Genomic DNA, 15,938 nt, shown 5'->3' with positions numbered 1-15,938 from the left:
CACGACTGATATTTTTTCATAAACTTTCAGTACATATATTAAAACTGAAATCTAACCAAAATGAAGGTAAGGTTGAAATGAATAATGTAAAACATTCAGAGATTTTACAAAATACTATAATATGTGAAATAAAATGAATGTGTGACCAACATTGACTTTTCCTTGGTATGTCTAAGGTTAAATAATATCTTTGTGACTTTCTCGTGATATCATAGATATCATAGATCTATATCATAGATCTATATATCATAGATCTATATTATAGATCTAAACTGTGTCTTCTACACGATCTTTTATTCTTTGCAGAGGCATGGATATTTTCCTATTTTTCACGTTTCCTTTACTGACATCTTTCGAACAAACTATAGCAATTGTAGAACGACTTACTTAATTCTCAAACAGAAAAACTTAACTGCATTGTTGGTTGTCTAACGTTGCAGGATGTGAAAAATTGGAAGTGTGAATGTACTTCTGCTCGTGATAATACATCGTATGTTTTAACGTTAGTGACTTTCGTTTATTCATAGCAGTCCTGCTGTGCCTGTTTCATTACAATAGTGCCAATGCTTGCATTGAACAAGACTTCATATAACAGCGAATTATAATAACATGCTTAAAGATACTAACAATAGACTACACATGTGAACTGGATATAAGGTGTTTATCTTTCGTTTTATTTCTTGTTTTATTGTGAAGACTTAGAGTAGTCAGATAGTTTCAATTTATTGTAGTGACTTCCTTTGAAGAATCCTCACTAATAAGTTACCAATCTGTTTCTAGTATTCTACTAATATTTTACATGAATTAGTAATGTATGTTGAGTACGTTAGAAATTGATAGTGATTGGTACTGAGGTTAATTCACTGTCCTGCAAATATTTAGTGGCAAGAACGCAGATACTAATATGCTATAATTTGGTCGTCAGGTTTGTGGTTACGCAGTAGTTAACACTTACTACGCAAGACCAATTCAGGCATTCAACCAACTGTCTTTGTATTGCACGTTTCAGTAAATTCTCCAAAAAGGGAAAAAGCTTGAACTGTGTTCCTGGACTGCAGTATTTTTTTTGCTGAGTTTGCCAGCATACAAGTACCATCATTTGGCCAATGGAAACCAAACATTTCAGTATGTTAGTCAGGTTTCGTACACCATTTGATTACACTGGTAACTCCACACATTTCAAAGTATGCCATACAGCACTAGTCGGTGCAATGCTTTAATAGACAAGCAATGTTTTCAATATTGAGACTATGTCCGCTAGATAATAGAGTAGTGCCATTGTTTAAGAAACTCAGGTAACTCTCTGGTACAGATATCTGTCAGTGTTTGCTATTACATCTTTGGTAAACTTTGGAATATATATATATATATATATATATATATATATATATATATATTATATCTATATATATCTATATATATCTATATCTATATCTATATATATATATATATATATATATATATATATATATATATATATATATATATATATATATATATATATACTGCAGTATATTATAATTGGTAAAAGCAATAAATTATATTTTTGTTTCTTTAAAATGGTTGTATTTGCGGACAAGTGATCACTTCTCCGCTACTCACATCAGTACAATTTTCTCCATGCTATCATGTATAATGTTTTGCAATATTGTTTGTACTTGCCCGTAGAAAGTGAAGCTGAGTGATTTTAATCATAAGATATATCTAGATTGTTACTACCTCAAAGACATTTTGAGAGATACTTAATAATGATTGCACATTGGTTCTTAGAAAAGACGCACTATTTTGTTATTTGCTGTTAAAATATTACGTCTTGTAAGTTAGGCGTAGGTCTTATTCTGGAGTGTTTCCTTGTTTCCTTACTTTACTTGACGACCGTAAATATAGTTAAGTAATTCTTCTGTTTCGTACATTTACGCGCCTATGAATTCTTGTACAACTTTTACTCAATCCTGACAAATACAATGACGTATGTAAAGTATAGCAAAACCTTCAAGCACTGTGTATCGACATAGCATAATTTGTACCGAACAAAATGTCTGTAAATTTTAGAAAAATCGATATAAAGTTATTTATAATTCGACTCTTGTTAAAAGAAGTTATTATTTAATTATGCATAATGTACAAGCATTTATTTATTTATTTTAATTCTGATAATTGTAGCTTTTCTTCTGGAAACAATAAATAATTAATGATGATTAAAAGTGAATGATGAAAAAACAGTATATAACATACCTGTCCTGAACGGGATTTCAATCCGACACATAATCTCCAACCTAATCCTATAGACGGCTCGATCATAACAGTCATCACAGAAAGTTACAAATGTAATGTGTGCCGTTTTTCCGTGGTGGCTCAATCGAAGGACGTTCTCCTCTAATGTATGGGGTCCCTGGTTCGATCCCAGCTCGCACCAAGTGGGTCTTCTTGTGGTCAAACACAATATGTGGGTATTTTCTCGGAGTTCTCAAGTTTCTCTCATTTCACTAATTATTACCACAGTTTCCGTTAGCCTCACTGTGCAAGCGTAAGATGATTTTTCTTGTAATGTAGGCAAGTATTGATTTTTAATAATCAAATAATCAACTAACTTGCCTTTTCACACGGCACGAGATAAGCTGTGCAACCTGCTGGCTTAAAGTCTTAATTAAGTTTAGTATGACGAATGTTTCATATATTCATAAGGTCATTAATTCTGTCCAGTGACCTTGCCTCGAAATTAAGGTCGACTTCATCTTTCAGCAGGTTAAATGGGTCTCATAGCGCCAGGCCTACACATCTTGCTCTACTTGATATACGCTTTGTATCCTGGCCTTCTAGGTTTCCCGACATAAGTCATATTGAACATCTGAGCGTGATAGAATAACTCTGACAGCTGGAAGATATGCAACAACAAGCAACGACCATCGCCCAGCTATTCCAAGACCAACAACAAGCAAAGAATAGTATACTCCATACACAGAATCAACATCTGGACAGTCAGATACCCACACAAAAAGTCACTTCTGTGAGCGCTAGGACGGTTAGACATATTATCACAGTGGGTACTGTATGCTTGTGAGCAACTTATGTAACATGTCTGGGATATCTCGCTATACAGATTTCATTAAACTTAACTTAATTCCCTTGTGTAAACGAACTGAGGCCAAAGCTCTAAATCCATAGTGGATGTTGTCAGGAGTATTTTCACCACTATATATATGAGTGAGTATATACAAGTAGATGAGATATGGGGTTACAGGCGCATACCCCATTTTTAATTATTATATATACGTATATAAATTACACCAACGCATTTTACTAACCAAATTTTCCATTATTAGATTAAATTATGAATGATTACAAGATTTTCCGAATAAATATTTTCTGTGATAAATGCTTAATTTAATATTTTGAACAGATAATTTTACATATTGTAAATGATATAAAAGGTGTGATCAGACTGAACAGTGCATGGAATTTCAAAACATCTAATCATAAAGAAATAATGTCTAGAATTACTACTTACAATATTTACATTTACATTCATAAATATATTCATAATGTGTCCACCTACTGTAAGTACCAAAACAGAAAACACTATTACATTATCATTCTGTCCATGTTCCAAATAATCTATAAGTTTTGCAATAATCATCATCATTATCTATTTCTATTATGTCTTGCTTAGACATTTATTAAAATAGTAAATCACATACACTTTATTTACTATTTCTTATCTATCTTATAATGAACCCATTGTAATGTGTTTATACCGTCCTCTAATATACATCTCTTGTCATCTGCACACCTTCGTGCTAGTTTTTTTTATATACTTATGCTTATAACTTCTACTTGAACACGTTTTCTAGTAATATTCATTCCGATTAAGCAGTCTTTATATTTATGAAATATTAAGTCTTTATTTATAACATTCTTCCTACTTTCTTTCCTTTTTACTACATTCTTCTTTATTAAATTTGCTGACGGTCTGGATTAGTCATATCATCCTGCGATGTATTTCTTGAATGCAATTTGGATCTGAAACCAACCGTTTTTTCTAACGTTCTTCGTTCTAATTCATCTTTAATTTTACTAAGAATCTTCTCATTAATCTTTGGAATATTATGTTTGTTCTTTCCACTGTAATCACTTGTACCGCAGTAATTTTTAAAACTTTTCAGATCTTGATAAAAGTCTTTTGCTTGACTGTAATAGATAAAATTATTCGTGTTTGCGTAACATATTTCTATCTTGTCTTTATATTTCGGTTTCCTTCTATTATAATGGAAGTCATACGTTAATATTTCTAATGCATCTAAGATAGGCATTCCTACATAGATCTGTTTGTTAAATAATATTTTTTCCTCTTTCATATCCACAGCCACTAAGTTTTAAATAACATTTTTGTCTCGTTCATATTCACAGCTACTAAGATTTGTACATACACTTTGCTGTTTTTATAGGTTGATTTCATTACAAGCTTCTCATATTTCTTTTCATCGTTTACATATTATCTAATACTTTCCACACATTTCCAAATATCTGATTTCTTGCTCATCAATTTATAAAAATCTTTCTCAAAATTATTTGTTGTTTTTCTTTTCATCCCTGTGTTTAGATCGATATAATTCTTTAAGCAATCTGATTGTTCAACTTCTATTATCCATTGCAACTTCTTGAATTTTAATCTAAGATACAGACACTGTTCTAAAATTCAGTGTTCAATCACATATTTCTCTTTATCATATAGAATTGTTACAAGCTTTGAGTGTTTTGATCAAGGTAGTTGCATCTTTTGTGGTGCTAGAGGAATGTTTTCATGTTGATCATGTCTTTCTTTCGGATATTATAAATCAACTTTAAAAATATACCCCATTTTTGAATTATTATTAACTTAACATCTAGTGTGTATAATTTGTTCACTTAACCATTTAATTTCTTGTAAAGCGTGTTAACTTACTTCGCCCATCCATTTAGATTATTTGCATTCCAATACATTAGATAAAGTCTTCTTTGTCTTTGTTTTAATCTTCGACATATATTTTTTATTTACCTTAACATATCTTTAGCTATCGACTTATTCCTCCTCTTATACATTTCTCAATCATTATTACCATATCGTAATCATTGAATAATTCTAATTTTATATTTATCATTTTTTACATTGCATCTGAAACTAAACCTGAAACTTTGGTCATATACCAAACAGGATGGAGACCATATATTTCATGTAGTTTTACATTTTTGAACAACACATGTGTCTTTAAATATAGATCACGATATTACCAAAGATTTTTAAACTTAAATTTATCGCAAACTGTCTTTGTATATTCATAGTCTTTGTCACTAATTTCTGGAATGATAAGTTTGTTGAACAACTTTTTAAGAACAACTTTTTCTCTACATTTGTTCCAATCCTTCATATATTTGTATGGATAGACACTCTTCTTGTTTCAAGTATAAATTGCTCTTGGTTAGAATAGAAGTGCTGTGTATGAGTTATTTGTTACCTTGTTAGGATTTATGAAAATACGTCAAGACTACATGCCGCACGTCTAAAATAATCTATGCATCTTAATTTGATAACCTTCTTGCTGAATATTATGTATCGTTCTTTATTATTGATATTAGATCTATTGCTTCTTAATTACTGTCGTGTTAAACACAAAACTTATGTATATTAAATGTTGCATTTAGTTGTAAATGTTCTATTTTGTAAAGAAAAACAGCAAAACTGTATCCTACAAAGCTAAAAAAACAACATTGAAAGTTTAAAACAAAACATGAAATTAGGAAAACATACAGCTGAAAACCGAAACTGACGCAAAGCTGAAAACGTCTTTTCTTGTCACAATATATTTACCAATTCAATTTAACGTAACATTACAGATAGATACTTTAATAAACAAGTGAGAACCATATCCTGTTAAGTTATATACAAGGATAAACTGCCTTCGATGTATTATATACAAAGAGTCAGTCATTTGGTCCACTTCGTCTTGTCCTATTGAGACGAGCAGCCAATCAATGTGTGTTTCCTTATCAGGAGATAGGCTTGGAACTAGCAAAATGGTACTCAATTATCAGGGATCACCTTTTTAAATCTGTAAGTGTAACATCCATTCAATATTGCTATGTTGAAAACGTGAAATAAGAAGTTCCTGGAATGCGGAGGTCTTCCGCTGACAGATCTATTTTCTTTAATTGAAAACGTGAAATAAGAAGTTCCTGGAATGCGGAGGTCTTCCGCTGACAGATCTATTTTCTTTAATTGAAAACGTGAAATAAGAAGTTCCTGGAATGCGGAGGTCTTCCGCTGACAGATCTATTTTCTTTAATTAATTTTATTTCTATAAGTTCATATTTGCATCGCATTTTTCTGTTGTAAAATACCTAAATCTAAATTATGTGAAATGTTGATTATATTTGAATTTGCTCTTTAAGCGATGCATCTACATTGATTTATTCTTGAATACTACCGACAGTAATAGTTTATATATGAATCCTCAATTAGCTGAATTAAAAGTACAACAAAACGTCTTTTCTTGTCACAATATAGACTATTTACCAATTCAATTTAACGAAACATTACAGATAGATTCTTTAATAAACAACTGAGAACCATATCCTGTTAAGTTATATACAAGGAAGAATTAAATGAAAAGCGCAGTTATTTTTCCCACTATTTTACTGCAGGAAGAATGTTTGCTTACACATTGCTTTTCTATATAGTCCCCTTCCAGTTCATGCATCGATAGAAAGTGCTTCAATACCGTGTACAAGTTATTTTAGTTGGCGCGGTAAGCAATCGTGAACCATCGATTGAACGTCTTCAATACAGTGAACTTTTCTGTTCAATGTGCTCCTGAAATTCATAATGAGGCTAGAAAATGCTCAGCTTTCTATTCAGCACCTCTTGATATGAGTCAACCTTACGATCTTTCAGTTCCTGCATCAGTTGTCAAAGAACTATCCTGGCGGACACTATTTGTAGCGGAGTTCGTCATCACCATGTGTTGTACTGAACCGAAGCCCATATTCAGGAAGAAAGCCATTTCAGCCAGGGTAGCACGCCGATTTTCCTGAATAAACCGATCTGCTATGGCTATTAATTTCTCTGTCACAACTCGAAGAACCCGACCCGAATAAGGAGCATCAGTCAGCGTAATCGTACCTTCTGTGAATTTCTTGCATCACTAGTAGACTTGATCCTTTTAATAGAAACAGTCGCCTCCATTCTTCGCCTTCATTCTCTGATGAATATCAACCGAATTCACATTTTCGCTCGATAAAAATGGAATAAGTACAGGTCGTTGCTCCTTGGTACAACTATGTAGCGCTGCCGCCATACTGAATCAGCTGTTACTCAGCTGTAATCCTATCTACCGACACTGGTTCCTACTACCAGCTCAGAAAGATGTCAAAGACTGTTTGGAAATTTCCAAATGTCTGGGAAAATACTTTTATTGGCGCCTTTGCGAGTTTCATTTTATTCCCCCTAGTTGCAAAATATGAAACACCATTGAAACACTTTTGGTACAGATGTTGAGGGGAAATCTGATTGAATAGTGTTTATAAAGTGTGCTTTGCATGTCCGAAAGTGTTAATTCTCAAAAAACAGTATCTAGTATCACATGTTTAAAACACGTCTTCTCGGCAAAGACTTCAAAAACAAGATAATGATACATTTTGCAAATAACTTTGGAGCATATTTGGAAAGCTCGGTATCTAAAAGGGGTGAATATGTGTAACCTGGAGGTTTTCAAAGAATGTCGGTAATGTATAAAGTGTCCTACTGTGTCTAAAAGTAGTTTCTTTATTTTTTGCAATGCTCGTATAATTATCGATATGAAGTTTGGGACTGACTTAAAATTACCGTTATTATAAAGAACAGCTACAAAGTTGCATGTTACATGATTATTATGTATAACTTTTTGACTTTTTTCAGCATAGTTTTTATTATAATAAAAACAATATGTGGATTTATTGAATTGTTTTTTTTATATCTATGTTAAAGGTGTTCCATTATTTTGTTAAAATATGTTTGGTATTGCTTTTGCTTCTTTAATATATTTATGAAATTTTTTGCGACATCTTTACCTCTATATATAACAGGATATGTTTTAGTTTGATTACTTTTTACAAAATAATTAGAAAATTAGAATAGTTCATATAGCTGATATTTCGTCATAGATGGTTTGTTTTATTGGTAACACTCGTTACAACCTATAATCTTATGTAATAATCATTCAAGCTAAGTGTAAATGATACATGGAATATTTATGATATTTTGATAGTTCTTAAATTTTATATGTATCCTCTGGTACTTTTATCTTTACTGCTTGTTTCGATTAGCAATCTTGTCCATGGTTATCTAGTTTATTTTGTGGATGAAAGAATTCGCCCACACTCACTAGATAATTTTTCGTTTATGTTTGTCATTGAGAAAACATGTATTTACTGAAATCTTTAATCCAACAATAATATGAATTAACTCCTTCATTTTATTTTTATATATAGTAAATTAATGTTTTCTTTTTCATCTTGTGTGTGATACAATATGTAAATTGAACAATCTTTTTTATATATATGAACATTTACAGAAATATAAAACCTATACTCAATTTTTTTAGCATCTTATAATGTTAAAGAAAAATTATCTTTTAATATTTGTTTATACTTAAGTAACGTAAAATCATATTTTGAGGGGTCTTTAAGAATCTCTTTTAGAGGGTGTATGGCTGAGATGTTTAGTGTAACAACCATTACTATGTTTCTTTTATACATTAATAAAAGCTTCTTTGTTTTTTATTTCATTTTGTAGTTTTGCATATGATGATCCTCTAATATGCATATTTGTTTACTAATAATTGTAAAATTGTTTATATTCATTATAATAATTCTAAAAATGTTTACTAATAATTCTAAAAATGTTTATATTCACAAAAGTCCATCTAGTCCCTCTACTTCATGTTTGCTAGGATTTATAAATTTATTTAAGTTTGTTGATTCAAATATTTCTGCATCTTGTATGATAAAGTAGAAATCTTGAACTTCTCAAATTTTCTTATATTTACAACTTGGTGTTATTAACATTTAGAACATTCTGTTTAGATTTATTGTCCTTCTGTTGAATATTGCTGGGTATGTTGCTTTCATAAAATCTTTAGAGGATAACATAAACAGCCTTAAGTCTTGATACATGTCTTCTTGAAGTAAATCTCCATGTTTCTAGTCTCGATTTAAATTCAATATCGCGAAATCACACGTCATTTGGGATTTCATTTTAGGTTCTTCAAAAATTTCTTCACTAAGTGAGAATAACTTTTTGATGAGTCTCTTCTTTAATTTTGGTAAATATTGTGCTACTTTACGTCTGGAGAATATATCGTGTTTAAATGGGAATGCTTCGTCTTCATGTTTAATATGATCAATGAGTTCAAATTTTTTACTTGAACAAAATGGACTAAACTGTTACATCCTTTTCTTTGCGCAACTTTTTTCAATTCAATAAGGTACAATAATTTGAAGTTTTCGTCCTGTTCATTTTTTAGCTTAATCTTTTGGTTGCATTTTACTTTTGCGTATTTCCATTTTTAACACTACTGATAATGAAATTCATTTATTTTAGACAAAATTTTTGTGTATTTCATTTTCATTTTTCTAATACTTCAGTTAATATTTCTATGACCCTCTAAAATAAGTTGTGTTTATGAATGCGTTGTATTTGCAATAAGGCGTTAATAAGTACGTCCCATCGGTCAATAATAATGCAATAAAATTCTAAATAGTCTCTAAATATACATGAACTTAGAATCCTACCACAGCATGACACCAAAATGATAAATATTATTATTTGAAACTATGGACAAAGAATCCTAATCAACATATTAATATTACAGTATTATAAAATTAAATTTCTATTTCTTGTCAATGCAATTAACTGTTCAGTTACATTGGAGACACAAAAGAATTTATATTTTATGTTCACTTGTTTCCCTATATGTATTCCTTAATCGATAAAGCTGCAGATTGATTCCTTTGTTCACGTTGCAACAATCACCTTACTCGATATTGAACTACTCAGATTTTCATTTTCATCAGCCCCGTAGTAATCCATTCAACTGAAAAGAGAATGACCGAGAACGCAGAACAAAAACGACTGAATACGATGTGGACACGAAAGAATGGCATACTAGATATCCTACGACAATTAAACGCGCGGGGCACGATTTCCCAATCTCGAAGTCCGAGTCTTGCACACGGTTAAAAGTTGTAATATCTATTTTTACATTGTTGAATGTCTGACACAGTGTAAGTATTTCAATAAAGTTTGTCGTCGCTAAAACAACAGCTTTTCTATATATCCATGCCTGAGTTCTTTTCAAACCTTTTGACCGCCGATTTTTAAGAGAACATGTACCATAGGTAGAACAATAATCCCTTAGAGGAGTATTCATTCGAGGACCGCCGAGAACGTCAAGTAGTTACTGCGTAGGTTATTTCTATCGTAATCATATCCTCATTTTTCTTTCACCCTTTTTCATATCCTTTAATCACAATCTTCTTCCAATATAATGTATTCTGTTTCATTTGTAAAGCAACCCAGGTCCCAATCTCATTACCTCTGCTCCACAAGTTTTAGTTTGCAATAATCCTGGAACGGCTTGTCAGTTCTAAATCCCCAAAATCTTAAATTAACTTTTTGGTAATTAGAGCTACAAGAATTAACGAGACTGAGATGCACAGTAGATTTTGCAGAAGCTGTATCTGAAAATACATTGTTATGCAACTTGGTCGGATGAACTTTACCTGTAATTCAAAAAATGAGAAGGCGATCTGAGAATTTTAATTAAGTTGTAATGTGTTGCGTATCGACTTATATAGATATATTCTATAAATGTTGTAAATAAAGATCTTTTTATAATAAATAATGACAAAACATATTGATTTCTTAAATAAAATTGGAAATATTGACAGAAAAAGGTATTGGTTTGAAAGAATTAGAAATAAATAAATTGTGTAAACTTGAGAAGATGCTATGGATAAAAACTAAGTTTGGGAAAAGCATTTTAGTAGGAATGTGATTAGTTTAAAATGTTTCTTGTGCCTCGATTTAGTAAACGTATGGCATATAAAACAATAGCTAATTAAACGTAGGATGTACATAAAATATGTTGGATTGAGGGATGTTTTTCTAACTATTGAATTTTTTATTAATAGAAAGGAATTATTTTGAAAATATTTTATAAAATATATAAGTAATGGCATCAAACTAAACAAGGGAAACGATGTTAAAGACTTAAGTAATGTTTATTTAAAAGATCTGGAGAAAGATACATCGTATGAAGTAACCTCATGAAAGTCGATTCAAACAACGTATACTGGTGAGAGATTATTAGTGTATTTAGATAGAAAGTATAAGAAATATAATGAAAATACAGAAAGGTGATGAAAGAAAATGAAAAGTAAATTTCTTAAGTCATATATCACGGTATAAAGAATCTTAGTAACTTGTATAGATGCACCAATTATATTTTAAAATAAACTCGTAAAAATGAATTGTTATATAATGGAAGAAAATAGCAGGTTATTAGTAAGAAATCTCAAAAGAATTTTTTTTATTGATAGTTTGAATTTTATTGTGGAAGATGTTGAAAATAACACACAGTTGATATTTAAAGTTAGAAGTGTTTCTTCATTAAACTGTAATCAATGGATTGAGATTATAAATCATTATTCCCGATTCAGAACAAAGTTATTAGAAGTTTTTATTATCAAAAATATTAACTTGTGATTCACATTTAAAATTTAATGTTTCTATGGTCATAAATGCTACTAAAAATGAAATAGTCGATTTTTAAAAAAATATCCTCACAGGTAGACATCAATAAACACGTCCGAAATAGGAATATAAATTTTCTGTTGATTCCCTTATGAATTCTCTAAATAAGCTAATAAATATCCGATATATGGGTTTTTGTAGTTTTATCTTTAGACTAATGTACCCTACAATATACTCGAGATTTGTGTTTATAACTTTTTATTGATTGTATTTTGAATTTTCCTACCCATTAATAAATATCGGTGAAAAAGCAAATAAAAATAGAGAATTTTTACGGAATTATTTTTGAGTTCTCAAAAAAATGTAGTTCTTTTAAAAAATCTTGTAAGTTGTTGGAAATATGTTTATATTTCAAATTTCGCACTTTTTCTGCAGTGTATCATCTTAAAATGTTCTCCTGAGAATTGCGATAATCTTTATTTACGGATATTACCATTCTGAAAAATTTAGGAGTAAACAAGATAATAGTGATCAAGTGTGTTGGTAACATCGCGTTTTTAAAAATTGATTTTCTATAATCATTCTTAGGATTTGTTCAAAGTAAATAGATGTTATATGAGAGTTATTAGTTTTATGTCTTATATGTATTATCAACAGTAATACGTAAATCAGGATGCTGTTATATAACCGTGTTTCATGTGGTTTGCATGCCATTATTCATTTAAGTTACATGCACAAGAGAGATGACTTAAATATAATACGACAAAATGTTGAGGAAGTCAATGTAATTCTGTGATTCTCAGGAGGAGAAAAGAATACAAATCCGTGAGCGTAGTTGAGTTTGGCGCAACGTCGTCATCAAAGAGCGACCTCTATGTACTTTTAGTGTAATCATTACAAACTGAATGCATCAATTGTATGTACGGGTACGTGTATATTTCTTTTGAAAATTCAGAACAAACAAATATCTTTACTTGGTTATATTCGTACTGATGTACATGGTTCAAGCGGTATTCGAAAGAGTATGTTTCAGGCTTTTAATAAAGTATATGTCGTAAAAATAAAGTAGCAATGCATTTTAGTTCATAAACTACAAGTATCGTAGCTGTTAATGATATGGAATGTATGAAATTATCTGTTCAAACTAACAAAATTATAAATTTTATATAAAGGTATTTAATTAGAAAGTCTGAGAAGTAATGTCACTTCAATTTCGTGAACCTCTTTTTCGTGTCTTGTAAAAGTCGCAATGCAGTGCTCACTTGAACAAAGATATGCAATGAAATTTCCTGTGAAACTCGGCAGGTCTGCACACTCCGCAGACTTCTTTTTATCCCCGTCTTTGAAATCTCCCCTGAAATATATCATTAGAAAACAATTAACGTTCTTGAAGATAATTTGTGAAATAGCTTTAAAAGCACTTACTGAACAGGCCTTTCAGGATGGTTTCGCAGATTGGAAATCTCTCTCGCAAGGATGTATTGGCACAGGAGAACAAATTTGTGAAGAATTTTAATGCAGGTGTTGTTATTATGAAAATAAATATTTTTTCGTACTTTCAGACTTGGTGAGATTGACCGTACAGATCTTGTAATCATTCGTAACTTAATCTAATTTAATAATAAAAAAATAGCGCCGTATTTTTCGTAAAACATGTTTATATAATTTTTATATATACAATATTTAAACGTGAGGGATGCACCGGAAACTCCAAATCTCATATACTTATATAAGATGTTGTATGTACTGTATTAAAATATAACATTATTTGATAGAAGCATAAATCTAATGTATTGGACTATGTTATTGTTATTTCTTTGCAATTTGAAATGTATATAGCCTAAGTGAGTATAAAAGTTTTCTTACCTAACAGCTCTTCCATACCGAATAACACGCCACGGATCAACTTTAACTTAGAGTATTCCTCGATTTCATACGACAATATGAACTGATTCTTACCTATTCCTATTCTGAAAAGGTAAAATACATTATTAAAATATACTATTGAATACACAGAGTGTATTTTAACTAATATTTTGACACCAAATTAATCTAAATCTTAGTTAAAGCCAGAAATTACATTTCTCTGTATAAAGCAAAGAAAACATGATAAATTACAATGTGTTTGAAAGAAAATACCTGGAAAATAGTATCACTGTTTAACCTTGTAAACTCCTTATAACGCTTTAAAAATTAACTATTTTATTTTGCTCATTTGAACGAAGTTATGTATTTAATCGTTTCAGTCTTTGTATCTATTGAATGGACATGTATTTTTACCAATTATTTCTTATGGTTATAATGAAACCATGCAGCAGAATGGCTTACTTGAAAGAACGAATGAATGGTGAGTTGAAGCTTACATTACTTCTTACGTCCTTTGAATTAATTATGAAATCACTGATTATTTTACATTGTTAACCAATGAAACATCAACATTCTGTAAAAGATTGCTTCAGATAGTATTATAGTGTGCCAGACTTATCTGTTGAAAATCTTTGTCTATTGCAATAGACATACAGACTCAATGGTGATAATTTCATAATTGTTCAATTCTATTTCTTCATTCATAGTATTTACATTTCGTGGATGAATTTAATGAAAGTTTCAGAAACACTATCTACAATAAATATTTTTATCATGAAATACAATTTATAACAACAATATAATTTAAATTTGTGTTGCTTTATTTAGTTTGCTTAATTTTTTCTTTCTATGAAGTTTGGATTCAGAGAAAGATAACGACAGAAGAAAGGTACATTTTAGGTTTATTGATGGCAGGAAGTATTTATGATTTGCAATAATTTGAGAGCGTGTATTAGATTTAAGCCGGTATTCACAATATTCACCTTTCCTTATAAATACTTATATTTATTGCCATAGTTGAGGAAATGTTTGGATGGAAGAAATGTAAAATTTGTGAACCTGACTAGTAATAGACAGAACTTTCTTGGTTATTTTTATAGAACCGACTGAGTGCAGTTATTAGAATCGGGAATGGTTATGCTGGGTTGAAATTTGGTGTGCTCTTTTTGTGTGGTTATGATGAGTCTATGAATATCAGTTACGGTTTGGGTACAAAACCTCGCGGCCAGAACCTCGCGGCAACAACCTCGCGGACCAAAACCTCGCCTGGCGAAAACCTCGCGGCCCAAAATCTCGCCTGTCCGAAACCTCGCCTGTCCAAAACCTCGCCGCCCAAAACCTCGTGGGTCAAAATCTCGCCGGGCCAAAACCTTGCGGTCCAAAATCTCGCCAGGCCGAAAATCTCGCCTGCCAAAACCTCGCGGTCCTGATCTCCGGACACAGAATCTCGCCTGGTCTAAACTACGCGGGACGTAATCTTGCCTGGGAAGAAATGTCGTCAGTATAAAAGCTCGTCACGACGATTTCTTTGATGTAAAATGCTCTATATATTGCTATGTGTATATATTTTGTAATAACACATAATTGCATTAAAATAATGAGAAGAAAATATTCTAACGCGTGCTTTGAAAATCTGTATATATAAAAATAAAAATTAGTATGTTTGTGACATTAGAACTCTTGAACCACCCGACAGATCTCGATCAATTTTTCAACATAGATGAGGCTCGGGCCTGGGATTTTTTTTTGTAATTTCACGTTGACGGCATAATGAAGTGAAGGGGAGATATATAAAAATAAATAAAACTTACTAACTCTTGAACCAAGAGACCAATCTCGATCAAATTTGCCAGACAGATCAGGTTACCGCCTGGGATGGTTTTTATCATCTTACTTTGACGGGAAGGCGAAGGGAAAGTGGAAACATATAGAAATACATAAAAAATAAATTGGCTGTGTTTGTGACTCAATAACTCTTGAACCACCCGACCTGTCTCGATCAAATTTTCAATATAGATGGAGTTTGAGCCTTGGATGGTTTTTATTTCACTTTGACGGTGACATTCGGAAAATTCTAACAAAATCGAATAATATTTATGAAAGTATGAAATAATATGTGAGTTTTTACGTCCCTCGATTCTGTCCTGTAATTTAAAGGAGACGTAGATGATCAGGATGTAGGAATGATGGAATGAAGAAAGCGGTAAAAAACGGGAATACTCCAAGAAAGCCCCCACACACTATGTTTTGTATATTATTATTATTATTATTATTATTATTATTATTATTATTATTATTATTATTA

The 15,938-nt window shown here is 31.1% G+C and overlaps 1 protein-coding gene across 1 annotated transcript in view; it reads right to left on the bottom strand.

The window, feature by feature from the left end:
• LOC145673429 (sodium channel protein Nach-like) overlaps positions 1-15,938 on the bottom strand; it is a 429,808-nt gene that overhangs the window by 23,149 nt on the left and 390,721 nt on the right. The window contains exon 8 of the mRNA XM_081743125.1: positions 13,634-13,737. Coding sequence (XP_081599251.1) covers positions 13,634-13,737 — 104 coding nt within the window. The remainder of the gene's footprint in view (positions 1-13,633; positions 13,738-15,938) is intronic.

Source organism: Thermobia domestica, chromosome 16, assembly GCF_964235325.1.
Source record: "Thermobia domestica chromosome 16, izTheDome1.hap1.1, whole genome shotgun sequence".
Lineage (NCBI taxonomy): Eukaryota > Metazoa > Arthropoda > Insecta > Zygentoma > Lepismatidae > Thermobia > Thermobia domestica.
This window is presented reverse-complemented; position numbering and strand designations above follow the sequence as displayed.